Consider the following 23176-nt stretch of genomic DNA (forward strand, 5'->3'; position numbering starts at 1 on the left):
AATAGATATTTTAGATTTAAGCCAATTTCGAGAGTAGTTCCTAAAGGCCGCCTATATAAATAGGGGGGTCTATTTAGTAGCGAACCTATATTCGTTATACTACTACCAGAAAGTAAGGCTACCTTACGCCTAATTATATCAAAGGGTAAATTAAAGAATAGTATATAAGCTTCCGTACGCTATTACTATTCCTAGTACGAAAAGGGCGCTAGTATTAAAGGAATAGATATTAGTAATGCCCGCGTTCGTGTTTAGAGTAAGGTATGTAAATATATCGAGGTAGTAAACGATAATAGGGATAAGGATAACGAATTAGGTAGATATTGGGAGGCGAGGGTAAGAGAGGAGAGGGTAAAGGAGGAGAGGGTAAGGGAGGAGGCTATCGAGTTATTATCCACCTCCTCTATATTCTCTAAGCTCTCTAAGTTCTCTAAACTCTCTAAACTCCCCGAGTTACTCCTAAATATAAGTTCTGAATTATTAAATGTAAGTATTTAGAGTAGAGTAGAGAATAATACAACCCCTTAATACTACGAGAGCATTACCGGATTGGCGTTGTTAGATTTGCTAGTAAGACTGTATAGGGCATTTAGTAGTTTGACCCAGCTCATAATATGAGAAATCACGATTTTTACACTCAAAACGGTATATTTTACATGACAGCCGCCACCTGGGTTGAGGTGCGTACCTCAAGGATTTTGGTACGTCTCGGGAAGTTTTCCCTATTATATATAGAAGATGCTAGGCTAGAATACGGCAGATATATTATATACCCGTCGGTATAATATGCTATTATATTCCGCTTATATTATAGTACGTAATACTATATTATTATTACAACGATAGTGTAAGAATCCAAACTATATACAGCCCCGAAGAAACTCTACAACAAATTCTATAATAATATCCGAACCTCAATTCAAGGGGCTATAGTATAATAATTTTACTAACTTTATATATATTCTATAGGGCCTATAAGCGCTACATGTCATGGGGCTAGCGGCCAGGATCAAAAACTCGGCTTTGCTAAGTCTGCTAAGGCGGGTCGGCCGTATCGATAAGGATGCGAGCCTCCTGATTGGTCGGATCCACATGTTTGCCTGGCCCGTGCGCCCGACCATAAAACCTTCTTTCAACTGCACCCTTTTGGTGCAGTCTTCCCTTTTGCTCTCTTCGTCAAATATAGCATTTCAACCACACACGACTACTCGCTGTACAATACTCTAGCAGACCCGTTACACTACACCTTTAGCGTTAGCAATTATATCTACTATAAGAATGGGGACTTAGGCCGTATCGATTATATTTTTATATACGAGATGACTTATAAGTATAAACGCTATATCTTTCTTATACAAATAAAGGTAGTTGTAAGCAATATTATTATATCGTTCGACCATAAAATGATTAAGGATACTAGCAAGCCCATTATCATTGGCCTTCCAACTATTCGAATTAATTGTATATATATCGTCGATATTTCGAAGCTTAAGGACTGCTATAAGCCCTGCTACTAATTGAAATAAGCCTTGATAAATTGGGATATTATTTTAATATATTTGTAATTTAGTAGCAATTATTAATCCTATTCCGAGTTATTTACCTAACTACTATAATCATTTGTAATTGAATATAATATACGCATCCTATATAGTACAAGAAAAGGTGCGTACAATTATATAGTATACTACTCTATAGGTTTAATTCCTACTAATATTCCGTTTAATAGGTATAAGATAATATATATTAATATCGTTTTATTTCTTTATTACCTTATTCAATCAAATACCTAGAAGTCTACCCATTATACTAGTCTATACATTATGATATCTAGCCGGTATATTTCTCTTTGCTCGTATATAGAATAGTATATAGACTATTCTTCCGAACTTCTCCTAGCTATTAGAAGTCTAATACTAGGCGGTATTATTTATATTTATTTATCGTATTATATCATATCGCTATCCAGTTAATCTATTACTTAGTATTTATTACGTTTATATTATCGTATTACAGCATTATATATTATTGTACTTTCCTAACCGGCGCTACGCGCCAGGCGCCAGTATAGTACTAGGAATGCCGGGACTGCCGGGTACAAGTATAGGTACCGGAGTATAGTACTAAAACTACTAGGTACAGGTACAAGTGCCGGGGTACAGTACTAGGACTACCGGGTGCAGGTACAAGTACCGGGGTAGGTATAGGCCGTACGCTAGGTAGACGGCAGGCAACTAGTATATTATATTATAATATACAATTAAAATTTTTAATATACATCTAACAGTCGACGGGAAGTAACAATACGCAACTAACTTATATATACAAGTCAATCGCAACTCCCTAACTAAATTTACAGTCGCCCTTCATAGACAAATATAATTAAGTAAGAATTCCCTTTACACCTACCAAATATAACCTAAACATACCGTTCGCAAATAGGAGTCTACGAATTACAATGGGAGAACTATATTTCGCCGCAGCCTAGGAAAATACAAATATAATCATTCGGGAACTATATTACAACATAAAGCAGTCCTAAGGTAAACTAAATAAATTTAACTAGAATCGCTATGTTTATACTATGAATAGGTTATAAAATTAGGGTAAATAATAAACTAATTTAGATAAATTTCAGAAAAGTAGGGTATTAAATCTTTGAAAGCATATCCAGCGAAACGGCTTACAATATAGAGAAATTTGACGCGGTCGGTAAAATAATAATTAACATTAATCTCGAATTCATTTTGAATTGAATCGTACTAAGCCTCGAAAAATATATTATTTTCCTTATCTTAATTATAGAATTTAAGCGGATCAATCTATTTAGTAGAAAGGCGAATATAACGGAGGGGGACAATTATAATTTTATTATTATTATTATTAATAAGTAGGGTTATTATAAAGTAAATAATTAATTTATGGAGGGGGGCTACGCCCGGGTTCTTTTCAATACTAAGGAGGACCGTTTCTTTCATTATAGCAATTATTTAATTTATAAATTAGTAAATACTTTTTAAGATATATAATTTAATAATTATCTCTTTTAAAATTTAAATTTCTTTTTTATCTACTAAATAGTCTTTTAGAGATTAGACTATCTAGGGATAAGTATTTAAACAATTAGAAAAAATTTCTTCTAATTTAAGGATTTAATTATAAACAATATAAAACTAAGTATTTAAGAATAAAGTAATTTATTATAATAATATTCTTTTACCCTAACTATATAACTATAGCGCCTTATTAGTATAGGGTTCTTCTCCAGTTCTCTAGAGGGGAAAACCGTATAGCATTAAGCGCCGCCGAATAAAAACCCCTAACTTTATTTCAATTATAATTCACTTACGCTATTCCTACTTTACTTATAGTTATAACGGTTCTTACCTACTATTATAGTAAATTAATTTCGTTTCTTTCTTTACTATATTACTCTAATATTAGAATAATAAAAATAATAGGGATATAGTTAGGGACGTTACCTTTCTTCGCTACTCCTCTTTTTTTACCTTTACTATTCCTTCCTCCGCTTTCCTCCCGTTTCTCCGTCCTAATTTCCCATCTATATCCCTACCCCTCCGCTTTATTATTCCTATTTATATTTACCCCTACCCCGTCCCTTTACTTTCTAACCCTTAATTCTACCTTTATTTTTAATAGTATAAAGGCCTTCCTTTCCATTTATATAATCCTCCCTACGGCGTCCCTTCTTAACTTCTTCCTACCTTCTTTTCTTCTTATAATAATATCGTCCAAAATAATTTCCTTTAATTACAACCGTCCTAACCCGATCGATTTTATTTCTAACCCTAAGGTCTCCTCCTTAAAAGTATTTCTAAATTCTATAATTTCTCTTAATTATATAGCCCTCATTTATTTAAAGCCTATAATATTTTTTAATATTCTTTATAATAATTTAAATCTCTAAATCCCCTAGAACTAATATATTTATCCCTTCTATTATTTCTAATCCTTATACTAATTTATATAGTATTATTTATTAAATCCCCTACCTTTACTATATTTTAAATTTTATTATAGTCCTAAAATCTAATAAAAGATTTATTAATCCTAACGCTTTTTGTGAAATTATTACCAGTAAGACCTATTTCGTTTCGGCTTTTTATAAGCCTTATATTCTTTTTTTACTCGCGCTTCTTTTTTAATTAACGTTTTATTCCTAATTACCGACCTTTAAATTTTATTTTATATTTATATTACTAGTACATATATATTAAATATTCCTATTAGATTTTATAACGCCCGTAATATTATTTAGTCTATAATTATTATTATCATATTAAGTAGCCTGGTTGAATATTATTAGAAATTGTATATTTTTATTTATATTGTTAATAATATTCTTTTACCCTTACTATAAAACTATAGCGCCTTATTAGTATAGGGTCCTTCTCTAATTCTCTAAAGGGGAAAACCGTACGGCGTTAAGCGCCGCCAAATGAAAACCCTTAGCTTTATTTCGGCTATAGCTTACCTACGCCGCTCTTACTTTGCTTATAATTATAACAATTCTTACTTATTACTATAGTAAATTAATTTCGTCTCTTCCTTTGTTATATTATCCTAATATTAAAATAATAAGAATAATAGGGATATAGTTAAGGACGCCGCCTCCCTTCGCCACTTCTCTATTATAATTTCTACTACCCCTTCCTCCGCCTTCCTTCTATTTTTTTATCCTATCTTCCCGTCTACGTCCCTACCCCTCCGTTTCGTTACTCCTATTTATATTTATTTCCGCCCTATCTATTTATTTTTTAATTTTCGGTTTTACTCTTATTTTTAGTAATATAAGGGCCTTCCCCTCTATTTATATAATCCTCCCTATAGCGCCCCTTCCTAATTTCCTTCTACTTCCCTTCTTTTTTATTATAATATCCTTTAAAATAATTTCCTTTAATTATAACCGTCCTAGCCTAATCGATTTTACTTCCGACCCTAAGGTCTCCTCTCCGGAGGTATTTCCGGGCTCTATAATTTTTCTTAATTTCATAACCCTAATTTATTTAGAATTTACAATATTTTTTCGAATCCTTTATAGTAATCCGGACTTCTAAATCCCTTAGAACGAGTATATTTATCCTTTTTATCGCTCCCCTTCCTTATACTAATTCCTATAATATTATTTATAAAATCCCTTACTTTTATTATACTTTAGATTTCGCTACGGTCCTGAGATTTAATAAACGTTCTACCGGTCCCAACGCTTTTCATAGGATTATTACTAGTAAAACCTACTTCGTTTCGGCTTCCTATAAACTCCGTACACCTCTCCTTCTTACCTTTATTCTTTAATTAATATTTTATTCCTAATTACTAGCCTTTAAACTGTAACCTATACTTATACTATTAATAAATATATATTAAATATCCCTATTAGCCTCTATAATACGTATAATATTAATTAATCTATAACCGTTATTACATTATTAAATAGCCTGGCTAAATATTATTAAAAATTAAACGCTTTTATTCGTACTATTTAACAATTTACTAAGCGTATATATAATTATTTAGCGCAAAATAGTCTCCCGAATAATATTATTAACCTTCCCTACGCTCTATACTAAAACGCTACTAACTTCTAGCGGAAGGGTTACTATATACTATACGCAAAGGATATCCTCTATAGTCGTACTCCCTCCGGCCCTAGTATTAGTAGCGCAATAAATCCAGTTTGCATTTCTTCTAGTTCCAGCAGTAGCGCGATCACTCCCGCGCGCATTATATCCAGTCCTAGTAATAGTGGCGCGGCCACTCCTGCTCGTGCGGTCTCCGGTTCTGGTGGTGGTGGTTTTTATTAATATTATTTAATAGTTTATTAAGTATATATATAATTATTTAGTATAAAATGGTCTTCCGAATAATATTACTAGCCTTCCTTACGCTTTATATTATAATACTACTATTTTTTAATAGAAAGGATACTATACGTTATATGTAAAAGATATCTTCTATAATTATACTCCCTCCAGCCTTAGTATTAGCGGCGCAATAAACCCGGTTCGTATTACTTTTAATTCTAATAGTAGTACAATTATTCCCGTATATATTATATTTTATCTTAATAATAGTAGTATAATTACTCCTATTTATATAGTCTCCGGTTTTAGTAGTAATAATATTATAATATTATTGCGAATTAGATTTATATAATAAAGCTTTTCGAAGAGTTTTTTAAGCGTAATTAGGCGTCAAAAAGATAGTACTTCGACTTTTATTATAATTATAATATAAATAATATTTATAATTAACACAATTATTTCTTCCCCGTCCCTTTATTTTCTTATTTCAATATCGTTAATAATTTATTCCCTTCTTAGGAATACTTCGTAAATTCTTTATACTATTCCTCCTCTAATTCGATTATTAGACGGTACTCCTTTGATTTACCTAACCTTAGCGCTTATAATAGAATCCTCTCGGCTTCAATTCTATTACTTAAATAATCCTAAAACTCTTCTTTTATTAATATCTAATTTTTAATATTTAATTAGAAGAGGCATTCTATATTAAAGTAATTTAAAATAATATAGGCGAAGGTCTTTTTTTTTAATTTAAAGGTATAATCGGACGTTCAAATACTTAGTACCTTTCTCCGGAAGAGAAAGGCCGGAATTTTATAATTTCTATTTTAATTTAGATTAGGAGGGAGTTCTACATTTTAATTAGCGGGTATAATTCGTTATTATTTTCGTCTAACGTTCGAATTCTCCTCTTTTTCTTTTTTTTCTTCGTATTAACTATATATCATTAAATAGTTTCGCTATTAAATTTAGGGGTAAGGTCGGTAATAGTAGATTTGTATTATTAATTTAATTTAATTATTATTACTACTAATTAATAACTATAGTATAATACTTATTCTCTATTTATTATATTCTTTGATTGTTCTTTATAGTTCATAATTATAGGTTTTAAAATTTATAATAGTAGTAATAACGTCCCTAATTCCAGAGGGGACCGGCTGCGATGGTTAAAAATCTTTCTATTAATACTTATACTTTAACTTATTTAATTCTAGCAATACTATTCTCTAATTTATTAGCGGGTAGCCGACTTCTAATTTATTATATCCGAATATAATTAATTATTTAAATTACCGTTCTTCAAATGAATTTTATTACGTCTATACGGGCAAACCTTTCTTTAAAGGTTTAGACTCTTTTATTAAAATAAAAGTCGAATAGTAAATAAAAGGTTTCTATTTCTAAATTTTATACTAGAATAGTTTTATACGCCATAATAATAACTTTTAAGTATTTAATTTGATATTTTGCTAGCCTAATTACGATCCCTCGTAATTTCCTATAAATTTCGGTTAATTAATAGAATATTAAGGCCCTATATATAATAGTACTATAGATATATTTAATATATATTTCCTTATCCGAATAAAAGAACAACCCTACGTTTTTATTATTAATTTTATAAATATATTGATTTAAATCTTCATTTTTTATTTTACTGCTTTTATATATATTTAATAATTAAATTTATAATCTAATTAAACCCTTAGGAATCTTATTAATTCTATTGGTTAAAATATTATATCCCTAAATTAGAGAATTTCCGTCTTTAGTACCTTTATTTATATAAAATATATTAATTCCGTTTTATTCGCTTCGAACTTTATATTTTTCGCTGTAGCCTATTTTAAATATATTTCCTATACTACTTATAAGGTCCGGTAGTTTTCTTTAATAGTATAAATCATTATAATAATATTAGTATTATTTGTAAAGCTAATTATAATTGTATTTAGGATTATTATTAATTTCTAATATAATACGGTAACAAAGAGAATAAAAAGGATAGGTAAGAGGGGGGAGCCCTAAAGTATATTTACTATAATAGTATAGGGCGAAATATTTTATTATCAAAGAAAAGAGCGCTTCTTCTATTAGTAATAAAGTTTATTATTTATTTAATAATCTATATTGGGAATTATTTTGTCATAGAGTATATAGAAGTTACTTATAGTTAATTTTATTAAATACGCCCTTTAAATTGAGGAGCATAAGGGATATTATAGCCCCGAATTTCTAGGCTATATAAATTATATTAGTAACTACCTAAATTATAAACTTTATCAATCGGTTTATTTAGTTATTTATCTAACCCTCCGACAGGAGGTTAAACTCTTTAATTAATTATATAAATCTCTTAGTTATAAGGGCTTTAAAGGTTTTCATTAATATTATTAAATAGTAATATAAATCTCTATACGTATATTAATTTTTTTTAGGTAGCGCCTTTTTGAAACTTTTTAGGGATAATTACTCTTATATTTTTAAATCATTATAGGAAATATTTAAATCGGAGGCTAATAGTTATTAAATATATTATTGCTTATTAGAATATTTATTCGTACAATTTCAAAAATTTATTTGAATACTAATCGACGCCTAGGGTTTTATTAATACTATTTAGGAGAGGACGTTTTAAATATCTTCCATAATAATTAATTTACTAATAATTATCGGATTGACGCTATTTATTAAGTCTATTCAATTTGGTAAATATTCTATTAGAATATTTACCTTTAGGAAGAAACAATCGGTAAAAATTTCGGCCTTACTATTATAATTTTCGATTTTTATTACCCTTTTACAAATTCGGAGGGTTAATAATTTAGGTAGGTTTATTAAATAATAATTTTAAGTCCGGGCTTATTTCTCTAGAAGTTAGAATTAATTCCGGTTCTTTGAAGCTTCGGCGACGCCTTTGTATTATATAGTCTACTATATTTTTAAAATAATCTTCTTCTTTTTTATTATTATTTCAACGAACTCCCTCTAATTAAATAGTATTTAATATTTAAATTATATCTAATACTTCTACTATATTTCCTTTATAACTATTTTATATTCTAATATTTATTAAATTATTCTCCTCTTCCGATTTTTCTTCTAATATAGGACGAATTCCTCCGTAATACTAGTAAATTCTCTATCGAATTTATAAAAACCTTATTCGAGCTCCTCTATTGTATTAATCCTTTCCGGGACTATAATCCGTTTTTCTATTACTTCCTTTACTTTTACTATATTTAAACTCTAATTATAACGACCTTCCTCTTCTACCCTCCTATTTTTTCTTCTTATTTAAATTTAAACTCCCTAAGGGTAATAATTTAAATTAATTTATTCGTACTATTATATTCCCTAATATTCGGCCTTAATCCTAGGTCATAATTATATATAATTAATTATTCTAGTTCTTTCTCCTTATATTATATTACTAAACTTTATTAATTTACTACGGAGGGTAAATAAATTAACCTTCTAACGTTATATTTATATAAAAAGGTATATAGCCTTTAGGCTAATCCTATTCTTTAAATCCTAATTAGGATAATAGAATTTAAAGTCCCCGACGGTAACGATTTAATTTCCTATTAAATAAGGGCTTAGCTTTAAACAATTCGAAGAGTAGGGATCCTTATTAATATTCTAATATTCTTTATATTAGGATAGGTAAATAAATAGAATAGATAATCGTAGGATCCCTTAGGTTTTTAAATATTATTATAGTCCAATCCTTTCCAATCTCGATGTCGAAATCCTTTAGGTTCTATTTTTTATTTATATATATTACCGCCCTTCCGTTTTCTAAATAACTAACTCTAAAATACTTCCCGCCCCTAGGATAATAAATATCCCTATTTAAATTTCTACCCGGCTCCTAAATCGCTATAATATTATAAGTCTCCTTTTATTCAAATAGAAGCTTCCCTCTTTTATATAATATCCTTATATTTTGATAGAATATTTTTAATTAAATTATTAATCACCCTAAAATAGGCTTCTTATAAATCCTTTAACGGAAAATCAGGGTATTACTTCTCTTAAGGCAATTATAACTGTATAAATACTATTACTATTATATATTTAATTCCCTATATTCTAAGAGTATAAGTAATATATATTTATTAGGCCTTATTAGGTTAAAAGTTTCGGTCGGGGGGTCGGGCCGACGATTTTTCTCGGCCGCCCTCTCTTTATACTTCTTCTAATTTATTTCTCTAGGGTAATAATAATATAAAAACTAGGAGGGGTATTTAGTAGGTTACCTTCCTTTATAATCTCTATTACCGGCTCTAATACCTTTCCGGCCGGGTTCTTACGAGGGGGGGTAAATATCCGTAGCCTTTCAGCGTACGCAATAAACGCCTTTATAATAATTTTCCGGAGAAGGGGGTACTCTTTATAATTATAAATAAAGTATCCCTTCTTCTTATATAATTTATAATAGACGAATAATTTATTTTTATTTGATAAATAATTCACTTCATTAAAACTATCTCTTTTATATTTAATTTTACTATATTAGGTATGAATATCTTCCTAGCGTTAGAATTTTACTATATATCCAATGCTTTAATATTTAAAATATTATTGGACGTTATTCGAAGTCTAAAATAGTTTATAAGGGTATACGCCGCTATCCTAGAGGAAGAAATTATCTTAAAGGAAGTTCGCTGCTTTTAAAATAGTAATTTTTACTAGGAATAAACCTTTATTCTCTCCCTCCCTTCTTTTCTAAGGCTGAATTTTTATGGTAGTTACTTCCCTATTCTTATCCTTTGCTGTATTTATTAATACCTCTAATATAATATAAATATTAATACTATTTTAGAATACCCTCTGGACTAATATATTTATAGTATTTATAATAACGAAGGCCTCCTTACTAAAGACCTTCGTAGCTTATATTTAGTTTTACTAGTATTAATTGCGTATAGATTTATTAAAGATAATTATATAATCTTTAGATATTAGTATTTTAATAACTATTCTAACTATTAAATTTAGTTTCTTCCAGCTCAGTCGCTATAGCCGTCTTTATATCTTCGTTTAAATAATTTATAAACTTAGCGGTAATAATTACTCCTTAAATAAATTACCGTTCGAAATTAGAGAGAATAAACTTTCTAATAATGATAATAAATAATTATTAATGGGTAGTACTAATCTTACTTAGAATAACTTTTGCTATAATATCGGTCTATCGTTTTAGTACCTCCTAAGTACCTTTCTTAATCTCCTTTAAAATATCCTTCTTTAAATTATTAAAACCCTTTTTAATAATAAATTAGTCAGTTCTAACTTTATTAACTTTAGGTTATATAGATTTACTTTTTCTCATACGAATTTACGCGAATTCGAAAAATAATTTTTAAACCTAATATCGGTCCTCGGTTGTAACGATATTGTAGTCTATAGATTTATTCGCTCTAATAATAAACTTCTTCAATATTTTATTATTTTTCTCTATTTTATCCGAGGTCTTTGCAATAAATATAGTTTCGGGATTATTATATATAGAAATTTCTACGAGCGGGTTGTAGGTGCTGTTTTCGAACCTATGAATATTATTATTTATAGCTATTAGTAACGACGATATAATACTGTCGTTGTATTCGTTGTAGGATATTGTAAGGGACGTAAACGACCCTCCTAAATCGATTACTGTTATTAATTTTCGTTTTGGAGTACTCTTCGACCAGAAATTGGCGTTTCTGGTTTCGGCGTCGTTTAGTAATTTATTATAGTTCCGATACTTATTCCTTTAAAATTATAATAATAATAATATTCTTTAACCCTAATTATATAATTATAGCGCCTTATTAATATAGGGCCCTTCTCCAATTCTCTAGAAGGGAAAATTATATAGCGTTAAACGCCGCCGAATGAAAACCCCTAATTTTATTTTAATTGTAATTTACCTATACCGCTCCTACTTTATTTATAATTATAAAAATTCTTACATACTACTGTAACTAACTAATTTTATCTCTTCCTTCGCTATATTATTCTAATACTAAAATAATAAAAGTAATAGGAATATAATTAGGGACGTCGCTTTCCTTCACCGCTTCTTTATTTCAACCTTTATTACCCCTTCCTCTACTTTCCTCCTACTTTTCTATCCTATTTTCCTATCTATATCCCTATTCCTCCGCCTTATCCCCTATTTATATTTACTTCTACCCTATCTCTTTACTTCCTACCCTTTAATTCTACCTATATTTATAATAATATAAAAGCCTTTTCCTCTAATTATATAATCCTTCCTACAGCGCCCCTTCCTAACTTTCTCCTATTTTCCTTTTTCCCTATTATAACATTCTTTAAAATAATTTCCTCTAATTATAACCGTCCTAACCCAATCAACTTCACCTCCAATCCTAAAGTCTCCTCCCCAATAGCATTTCCAGGCTTTATAACTTCTCCTAATTTTATAGCCCCAATTTACTTAAAACCCGTAATATTTTCTTATATCCTTCGTAAGAATCCGGATCTCCAAATCCCCTAAAACTAATATACTTATCCTTTCTAATATTCTTAATCCTTATACTAATTCGTATAATATTATTTATAAAATCCCTTACTTCTATTATACTTTGAATTTTACTACAATCTTAAAATCTAATTAGAAACCTACCGGTCCCAACGTTTTTTGTAAAATTATTACTAATAAAACCTACCTTATTTCAACTTCCTATAAATTCTATATCCTTCTCTTTCTCGCCCTTCTTTTCTAATTAGCATTTTATTCCTAATTACCAACCTCCAAACTACAACCTATATTTATACTATTAGCAAATATATATTAAACATTCCTAGTAATCTTTATAACATCCGCAATACTATTTAATCTATAATTATTACCGTAAATTAAATAACCTAACCAAATATTATTAAAAATTAAATACCTTCGTTTATAATATTTAATAATTTACTAAGTATATATATAATCGTTTGGTATAAAATAATTTCCTAAATAATATTACTAGCCTTCTCCGTACTCTATACTATAATACTACTATGTTCCAATAGATAGAATATTATATATTATATATAAAGAATATCCTCTATAATCGTACTCCCTCCGGCCCTAATATTAATAGTACAATAAACCCAATTTATATTACTTTTAATTCTAATAGTAGTATAATTACTCCTATACGTATTATATCCAGTCTTAATAATAGTAGTACAACTACTCCTACTTATACAATCTCCGGCTCTAATAATAATAATACTACCCTTAATAACCCTACAACTATTAATACTCCCGGCCGCCCCATTATAAATAATACTTGAATTCAATAGTATTATAATATTACTATAAACTAAACTTATATTATAGAATTTCTTAAAGGGAAAGCCTCCTCGCACCCTGTCGAATCCTACACGTACCCTCCCCTACATAATAACAGCTGACATATAATACCGGCCATTTAAGCTAGTAATCTAGGGATTTCTAATGTTTTGAATATAGCGTTGGAAATCCTAGTCTTTAAGATAGCTACATTCTACCTATAACTTCGTTAATTAAATAATTTAGAGTTAATTCACCGATACGTACTAAAAACTTATAGGTACGTACTTTTGGGATTTAATAGTTAATATGTAGATTATTTTGATCTTTAGCGGGTAAGCAGATCCGATAGTACTAATCTAATAATACTAATTTAGTAATACTTTTATAGAATTAAGGGGTTTCCCTATTCTACCCTAGTTTTAATATTTATATTTAATAGTTTAGAGTAGTAGTGTACTAGTACAAAGTATTGGTATAAAGTATCAGTATAAAATATTAGTATAAAGTATTAGTATAATTGGCCGTGTAAAAGATAGGGAGAAGAAATGATTACTAAAGTTAGAGGGGATATTGCGTGTATTGAAAAGACGAAATTTTGCGGGTAAAAACGGGAATTTTATTGTTAGGTGTTATTAATTAAACTGCCCTATGTTTTTGGTGGGGGTACGTATTTATAAGTTTTTGGTACGTATCGGTAAGTTAATTTATAATTTAGTAATACTTTTATAGTATTAAAGCTTTTATATTATAATGTATAGTTTAAATACTCTGAATGTTTAATAATTTAGAGACTTTGTTAGACGAAGGTAATAAAAATATTTCAATAGGCGCTTTACTTTTGACCTTCTCCTTCTACTATACCTCCCGAATTCTTTTTATTTAGTATTTAGTTAACTTTGTATGCTCCTCCTCCTCCTCCTCCTTATTATTAATTACTTTAATACAATTATATACTTCGTGTTAGGATACCAAAGGACCACCGCCTCGGGCACCGGGAACCGGCCGGTATAGGCACGGAAGGAGACTCGGGACCGCTAGGGATAGAATACTATAACGCTATGATACTAACGCTCTCTATCGTCTTACTAGGCTTTTACTTAAAAGTATTAGGACAACCGATACCTCCCTTCGCTTTATTAACCTCTAGTTCGGGAGTATTAGGATATTCGATAAGATAGGGTTACGAAGGGGATATTCCGGCGCTATATCGTGGCGGTACGCTAGTTTGGAGCTCTATAACTACTAGCTACGTCGGAGTAGAGTTTGTACAAATATAAAAATAGTCCGAATAGGCGTCCTTTATTATAGTCTGTAACTATTAATATATTTTTGAATTGACCTTTAATTTGATATCCTTTACGTATAGCCACGACTGTAGTCACCTCAACCTACCTTTCCCTTACATCCTAATAATTAGATAGGGGAAACGAAAGTTTATATATTATTAGCGAAAATGTTAAGACGGATAAACATCCTCCTTATTTATTAAAATACTACCTTCCCTATTTTTATTAAAGATTCTCTCTATTTTATATATATAAGGGAGGCTATATTAGGTATATAAATTATTAATATATAGTTTTAGCGGAGTATTATATGAACTTTTAGCGGTAGGGAGGTACGTATTGAAGTTTTAGTACTATTATTTAATTATATTTAACGCCTAAACAATTAATTCTAATAGGGTTATTTCTATTTATTTATTACCTATTTATTTAACCCGTTTATAAAAAGTAAAGGTACTAAACTTCTCCTTAAAGTATTTATACCGGGTAATTATATAAGTAATATAAGTATTATAGAAAATCAATAAGATTGCTGCATATAAAGAAATTATATAATTTTTAGGAATGATTATTAAATTTATTTGGCAATATAGTATATTAATTATAATTAAGATAATTTTTCGTATAGTACCTGTTATAGCATGGCTGGACGAGAGCCTAGAGCACTGGCCTCTGGGCACTATAATACATCGGATGGAATGAGGCTCATATTCTTATCGATAAGATTTACGGATCGGGAAGGCGGCGACGAATGGCAGATCTGGCTGATATGCCTAGATTAGTAATGCTATCGTTTGTTTATCTCCTTTTCCTTCTTTATACTTAATATTACTTTAATTTGTGGCTTCTAATTTTATTATTTTATTACTCGTAGGATCACGCTTTTATATAATATTAAGTGTCATCCTTTGACCGGGGATGGTATTAAAATATCCTACTGTAAATCAGCGAGCACCGAGCAGCTAATCTATTTAATTGGATTACGGTTAGTTATTATAATCTTTGGATAAGAAGGATTATTAAGTCTTACGATAGACGTTCTACCGCGGTAAACGGAGTGAGTACTTTAATCCCCCCCAGCGCCCGCCCTTCGGATTAAGTTAATTATATAATATCTAACATTGGCGCCCCAAACTTATTACTATTCGTTATATTACTAGTTTTATTAACTTCGTTGTCTCCTTTACTATAAGACGACAGATTGTATTACGAATAAGAAACGGATCTGTTCGATCAAATTTAGAATAATAAGGGGTTTAGCCCTATTATTAAATTATTTAACCTATTTATATAATTAAGCGGTTGTACTGATACTTCGAGCCCGGATCCTTTTAATATAGATTCTAACTCCTACCCGGACGCGGCGTTTACTCCGGGACCTAATGCCTTTTACAATCCTTAGGGTCCCTAGACTCTTATAAAGTCTACTTCTTACCGGGCCCCTAAAATAGAAGACGATTTATTCGAATATACTTTAAGTAAGGTTCACGAATTAATATCCCCTTAGAATATATTCCGTAAGGTTTAAAAGAAATTAAAGGGAAAGGGTAAAATTGTACCGGACTTAGTAAAAAAGGGATTTAGTACTAGTAAACCGTCGAAAATCCCTCGGTTTGTAAAGGCTTTTTACAATTTAAGCGCCAATTAAAGCTTTCGGCTAACGGTCCTAGACCCGGACCGTTTATACTATATATTTAATACGAAGGTCTAATAATATACTTAGAACCCCTACCCAACAATCTTAATAAAAGAAGAGATAGAAATTACCCTTATAAATGCCGGGGCCTTAATTAAGGATTGTAATATATAAACTACTATATTAGATTTAAGGAATTATTATTTATAAGGCCTATACCCCTATACTAAATTCCCTCGCTTTATACTTAATTGTAAAGAGTTAGTAGAGGAAGTTAGGATCCAGACCGATGCAATCGACGAGGTATAGAAGGACGAAAAGAACGAAAATATTGTTCTTTTCTAACCAATTGCGCGTTCGGCCGAGACAAACCCCAACTTCGGTATATATAAATTTAATATCGTATATTAGTTTTTCAATAAAAAACTATTCTATTAGGCTTATAAATTCGAACCTTTAATTATTTAGGAAAAGTTTTATATAAAGGTAATACTAAACAAAATAGCTAACAATTTGTTATACAATTTCCTAACCCTTTTCGAATAGGCTTATTAGGATATAGTTTATTTAGATTCCTAAGTACTTTACTTTTCAAATTAAACCTATTAATTTAATTAAGAGAACAAATATCTTAGCCGAGAATCCTTTAAATTGGGTATAGTGTTAACGGATACTAGGCGCTAATTTAAATAATTAAAAGAGAAACGACCCGTTAGCAATATTAATAAAATTCCCCCGCAATTTAAAACCTAGTTCAAAATACTAGAGAAGTAAAATTGGCTCCTTACTTAAACGATCCGTTGGTTTACTATATTGCCCCTACTATTAGGAACCGGCGACGAAGGGTAAATCATAATTTAGAAACGTAATATCGAGAAGCAGAGTGTAAAGTTTAAAGTTAAAACGGTTAGGTACATAAAAAGAAGTAGCGGTAGCTACCCGGAAGCTAAAATATATTCTATCTCCTACTATTTTAAAATAATCGAACTAATATATATCTATACCTATAACGACCCGCCTAACGGCGGTAATAATCCGTTGGATAATAATAATCCGTTAAACGGAGGAGGGGACTCCGATAGCCAACTACTAATATAACTCCTACCTATACTGTTAATTCGGAGTACTAATAAATTCTCTCTAATTAATCCAGTTATACCTATGCCGAAAAGAGAAAAGAGGTCTATAAAAGTACCTAATATAAATAAGTTTAATAATAATCCTTAGGCTAATAAGGTATCTTTCGACGTTTAGATCTTGTAAATGAGAAATAAATTGAGAGTAAATGCGGATTATTTCTAAAATAAAAAAGCTAAGATTAGCGAAGTATTATTGAGATTGGGAGGTTCCGTAGCTAAGGGTATTCTTCCTTACCTTAATAGAACTTACCCCGAGGCTATATAGACTGTAAATAAACTATTAGATTATTTATAGAGTAATTACTATAATTATAACGCTTAGGAAAAGGCTATATAGGATTTTAAGAAGTTGAGGATAAAACCTTCCAATAGGTTCTAGGTTTTTAAGGTAGTATTCGTACGCCTAGCCGGTTAATACTATATTCTTTACGAACATTAGAAAAGTAATATAAAGTATAAAGTCCCTAAAGAATTATGTATATTAGCCGAAACTATATATCTAAAAAATAATACTACTTTCGAAAATTACTTTCGACTATTATAAGAATTAGATCCTAGCATTAAGTAAGAGGATTGGAGGAAACTAGCCAAAGCTCCTCCTCCCTTTAAGAAATTTCGAAAATATATTCCTATTAATATACTTAAATATTAACGACCTACTTTCGAAGAGATAAAGAAGTTAACGGCGGAGAACCGGTATTTTAATTACTATAAAGTAGATTACTACTTAGATACGTATTTAGAAAAAGTTAAAATTAGAAGTAAGATAAATATATTAGAAACTGGATTTAATATAATAGCGGACTATACTTAAAGCGGTAATTACAGATAGGAAGACGCTACTACTACGCCCAAGGGTTCGGGATTAAGGACGAATTTTAAAGTAGAAAAGTTAAGTAGTAACCGCGGGAGCGGGGAAAATACTTCGGGATTAGACTTGGATTTAGAAAATTAAACGCCTAAGGAGAAAATTCTACTCTAGCGGAGGTTTCTATTAGTAGTATAAATAAGAGGGAATAATAAATTAGTAATAAATATCCAAATTTCAATTTAAAGGGCTATTTAGGAAGCGGCCACTCCTTCCTAGTATTTTATATTATAGTTTATAATAGATTATCTACTATTATACAACGTACACTGGTAGAAATAGGAGCTGATATTTATATTATTATAAATTATTTATTTGTAAGTAAATTAAAGAAAAGATTATATTTAGAAAAATATAACGACTTTAATCCGAGGTATATAACCCCTTATAAAAAGGTAAAGCTAGATTCAATTAAATTAGTTATGCGGGGATACCTTTAGATTAATAGGGTGACTTTCCTAAACCGATAGATTATTATCCTTCCTAATTTAAAAATGAATATAATTTTAGGAAGGATGTAATTAGCTAAAAATAACGTTTTAATAAATTGTAGAAGAAATGAATTAGTATATTACTTATATACTATATTGGTATATAATGTTAAAGATATTAAAGTCGGAGACTTAGGTATTAAAATCGAGGACCCGTCCTTCTAAAGAAACGTAGAGCGAAGGGAACGATTAATAGAGGCTAAGGATAAAACAAGGAAAAACAGTAACTAATGCTTAAAGCTCATTAATAATTGTATTATCGAATTGAAAGAGGTAGTAAGGTTTACAGTATTAAGCAATATAGAGAAGGCAATTCTAAACCCCTTAATAGAACCTATAGAAGAGGAGCGTTTAGATTAGAAGCTAATAGACCTAATTCAAATATAACCAATTCGATCGTTATCCTACAATAGACGAAAAAGGGCCCTAGCAAGGATAGAAAAGAGCTTATATAACGAAGATTAATAAGAAACCCCCCGTCTAAAGAAAAATAAGAGAAAGGATAAAATATAATAAGATCCCTTTCCTTTAAAGGACGCTCAAAGGTTATATTGGTTAACGAAGAAATAGAATTGGATAAAAGAACGCCCTATAGATTTAACTATTATTTGCGCTAATATATTTAACTTCTATATAAAAAAGAAGAAGGCCCCGGTTTATTTAATAAATCTATACGAAATTGAGGGTCTAATAAATATTAAGAAACGAGAGCTTAGAAATACCGGAGGCTTTAAGGAAGATAAAGAAGAGGATACATAGTTTATTCTTAAAAAAGTTCTATTTTATTACTATAACTATTTAAATGTTTTTAGTAAAGCTAAATCTAATATACTCCTTAGTTTTAAACTGGGTATTAATTATTGAATTAATTTTAAAGAGGGCTATCGGCCTAAAGAGTTAGGGGTTAACTCTTTTGACCGAATAATATTAGTAGAATTTAAAAAATATAAAAAGTATATCTCCGAAAACTTTGAAAAAGGATTTATAAAAGCTAGTTTAGTACTTTAGGTAGCCCTAGTACTATTTATACCAAAGGGAAATAGCGGATTACACTTCTATATAAATTATTAAAAGTTCAACGCTATCTCAAAGAAGGATCGATACCTATTGCATTTAATTAATAAGACGTTAGCGAGAATTAATTAAGCTAAAATTTTTATAAATAGCAATATTCGATAAACCTTCTATCGAATTAGGATATTTCCTAAGTATAAAGATTTAATAACCTTTAGAACTAGCTTTAGGGTATATAAATATAAGGTATTACCCTTTAGTCTATATAGAGGACTATCTTCGTTCTAACGATTTATTAATAACATATTAATAAGATACTAAGATTTTTATAACGTATATATTAATAATATCCTAATTTTTTCAAATATAGTATCCGAGTATGGAAAGTACGTACGGGAAGTATTATTGAGACTACAGAAGGCGGGTCTCTAAGCGGATATTAAGAAATGCGAATCCGAAGTAACGAAAACTAAATTTCTAGGGTTTCTTATTAGTACAAAAGGGATTTTAATCGATTTAGAGAAGGTCGAAGCGGTTAAGGAATAGAAGACGTTTAGATATTTAAAAGGAGTATAAGCCTTTCAAGGTTTTGTAACTTCTATTGAAAATTCGTTAAAGATTTCGGCTGTATTATACAACTACTAAACTTATTAACGAGAAAAAATAGAATATTTATTTGGGATAAAGAGTACTAACGAGTATTCGAGGAATTAAAAAGACGTTTATTCGAAGCGTCCGTTTTAGTCTATTTTTCATTCGAAACGGAAATATAACTAGAAATAAACGTGTTTAATAGAGTATATAGGGGTATACTTTCGTAATAGTAGGAGGAAGACTATAAATAATACCCGGTAGCCTTTTATATAAAGATTATAGCCCTTACCGAATTTTAATTACCCTATATATAATTAGGAGCTATTAATTATTATAAAAGCTATTAAAATCTAGAAACTAAAATTAAAAAGGAGAAAGTTCGAAATATTTACTAATTACCAAACTCTAGAATATTTCTATACCAAACGTCTTTTAAATTCTAAATAGGTTAATTAATTTAGAAAACTCTCGGAATACTAATTTAGGATAATATACCGGCCGGGAAAGGATAATTAGGCAGCCGACGCTTTATTAAGAAAGACGGAAATATTAAAAATAATAGTATAGAAGCGAAATAATTAACGGATAATAAAAATATTAAAACTAAAAGGTAGATACCTAATATTTACTAGTAATAAGAAGGATACCGACGCTTCGGAATTAAATACAATTTTTATTACGGAGATAGAAGAACTCGGAAAAGAGGGCCAATTCGAAGAGGAGTAGGAGATAAATACTATAATATTACCCGAGGGATTCGAAATAGTAGATCAATTTCTGAAGTCCAATAGGGAAGTAACGTTATTATCAGTATATAGGGCTAAAGCGATAGCCGAAGAAAACGAATATTTTCGATTCAATAATAGACTTCTAACTTATTACAGCGAATAAGTAATTCCCGAAGATAATAATTTATATACGGCCGTACTAAAGGTATTTCACAAGAGCCTTTTAACGGCCTACCCGGAATGTAATAAAACTAGAAAATTGGTTACCCGCTAGTATTAATAGCCGGGGATATTAAAAAATATAAATCGATTCGTAAATAATTATTGGACCTATAGGTTATTAAAAGTACTACGCGATAAAATTCCGGGTCTATTAGACCCTCTACCCTTCAATAAAGATTATAAAGCGTAGTACTCCTTAGTAATCGATTTTAAATTTATACCGAAAGATAAGCGGGAGTATAATGATATATTGGTACTGATAGACCGCTTCTTAAAATTAGTATAGTATATACTATAAAAAAATATAGTAATAGGCGCGGAAGTAATGAAATTGTATTATAAGGGACCGTATTGTATTTTTGGATTATTAAAGTAAGTAATTAGCGATAGAAGCCCTTAATTTATATTAGAATTTACCTAAGAATTACCGCGCCTCTTCGGTATCAAGTAGAAACTAAGTAGTACGGGGTATTTATAAACGGCCGGTTAAATAGAAATTATAAACTAATATATTAATTAAAAACTCCAACCGTACGTATCCTATAATTAAAATAATTAGTCGGACTTCCTCCTAACGTTGGATATAATATAGGGCTATCTACCCTACGAGAATTTAGATAGATTATTACTATACGAGGCCGTATTCGAATATATTATAAGTCTACTATTTGATTGGTAGGAAGTAGCAAAGTAAGAAGGTATGGACGAATAAAACGCTTCGCTGAAGGAGCGCTTATTACGCGGAAAAGCGGTAAAAATAGCAAAGATACTAAAAAAAGCGAATATATTAGTAAGAGCTACAATATAAAGGGCGTAAGAACGATAAACTACCTAAACTAATCGATACTACCGATAGCTAGACTTCGGTAAGGGGAATAGGGTCTTTATTATTAGAAAGAATTAGTTTATAAACCGCCCGAGCGATAAGTTACATTTCCCCCTAACGTATATTCCTTATACTATTTAGTATATAGTCGGGTATTCGTACGAATATGATATACCGAAATTATAGAAAGGATTACGCGTATACTATACGGACAAATTATATAAAGACCCCGCCAACCCGCTATCAGAATAGGCTAATAGTAACCCGGTAGGGGAATTACGACCGTCGGAAGAAGATAGCGGAGAAGTAGAGGAATAGAAGGTAGAGAGGATCCTATCATTGAAGGTCAATAGAGGAAAATTTTAATACTAAGTACAATAGAAGGGGTAAGATCCTAACCCTAAATAGTAGGATGCGGAAGGATTTAAAAATATAATAGTAAGATTAAAAGAATATTACGACGGGAATCCAGATAAACTAGGACTACTGAAGAGGTTAGGGGTTTGGGTAAAAGTAGTAGAGAATAGCCAGGTTGCTAAGAAATATAAAGATAATAATTTACCGGCGGACAGTTCGAAGAAAGGGAAAATATATAAGATGAGGACTTAATAAGGTAATAGGGGAGGATAAAATACTAATAGGCTACGGAATAGTATATAGCGTAGTAGCGTATTGTAATAGCCTACGATATTATATTATATTAGCTTAGTGTATTTATCCTCTACCTAGGATGTAGTCCGTTGGAATCCGACGGAGGGATGTTTTTTTCAATATTTTACGTATTTTATACCGCAATAACTAGATTGAAGAATAAGGTCGCAATACTTAGTATAGAATTATTTAACTAGGGGAGGAATTTTATTGTAATACAATAGATTGGACCACCCATTGCGATGGGCTTACAAGATGGTAGCTTTTATATACTCGTCAAGTCTATAAAATCGACCATCTGACTAGCGGGCGGGCTACTAGCTAGGGATAGCGATTCGTATATAAATAGCGACTCGTACCGGAAACTGGGGGTACCTCCCTACACCGCTATTTTACTAGTAAATAAAAGTAGATCTAATTAATAGTATATTTTTTTAGTTGTATGCAGCCCAATTCCCCGCACTGCCCAATACTCTGAATATGTACTACCTATTTGCACTCATTTGCACCCAAACCGATTATTATATCTATATTTACGTACAATCGGTCTTAATTATACTCAACCCCCCTTATTCAATCCCTCTAAC

The 23176-nt window shown here is 30.2% G+C and overlaps 1 protein-coding gene across 1 annotated transcript; it reads left to right on the forward strand.

Annotated features, from left to right (window-relative positions):
* Positions 1-235: 235 nt before the first annotated feature.
* On the forward strand, positions 236-1735 carry NEUTE1DRAFT_107957 (uncharacterized protein; the record flags this gene model as incomplete). The annotated part of the gene is made up of 8 exons (XM_009850227.1): positions 236-261; positions 321-486; positions 597-680; position 847; positions 970-1044; positions 1365-1370; positions 1655-1665; positions 1730-1735. The coding sequence occupies 8 exons, from the start codon at positions 236-238 to the stop codon at positions 1733-1735; spliced, it is 375 nt and encodes a 124-aa protein (XP_009848529.1).
* Positions 1736-23176: the final 21441 nt, after the last annotated feature.

The sequence above is a fragment of the Neurospora tetrasperma genome (genome assembly GCF_000213175.1).
Source record: "Neurospora tetrasperma FGSC 2508 unplaced genomic scaffold NEUTE1scaffold_1, whole genome shotgun sequence".
NCBI lineage: Eukaryota > Fungi > Ascomycota > Sordariomycetes > Sordariales > Sordariaceae > Neurospora > Neurospora tetrasperma.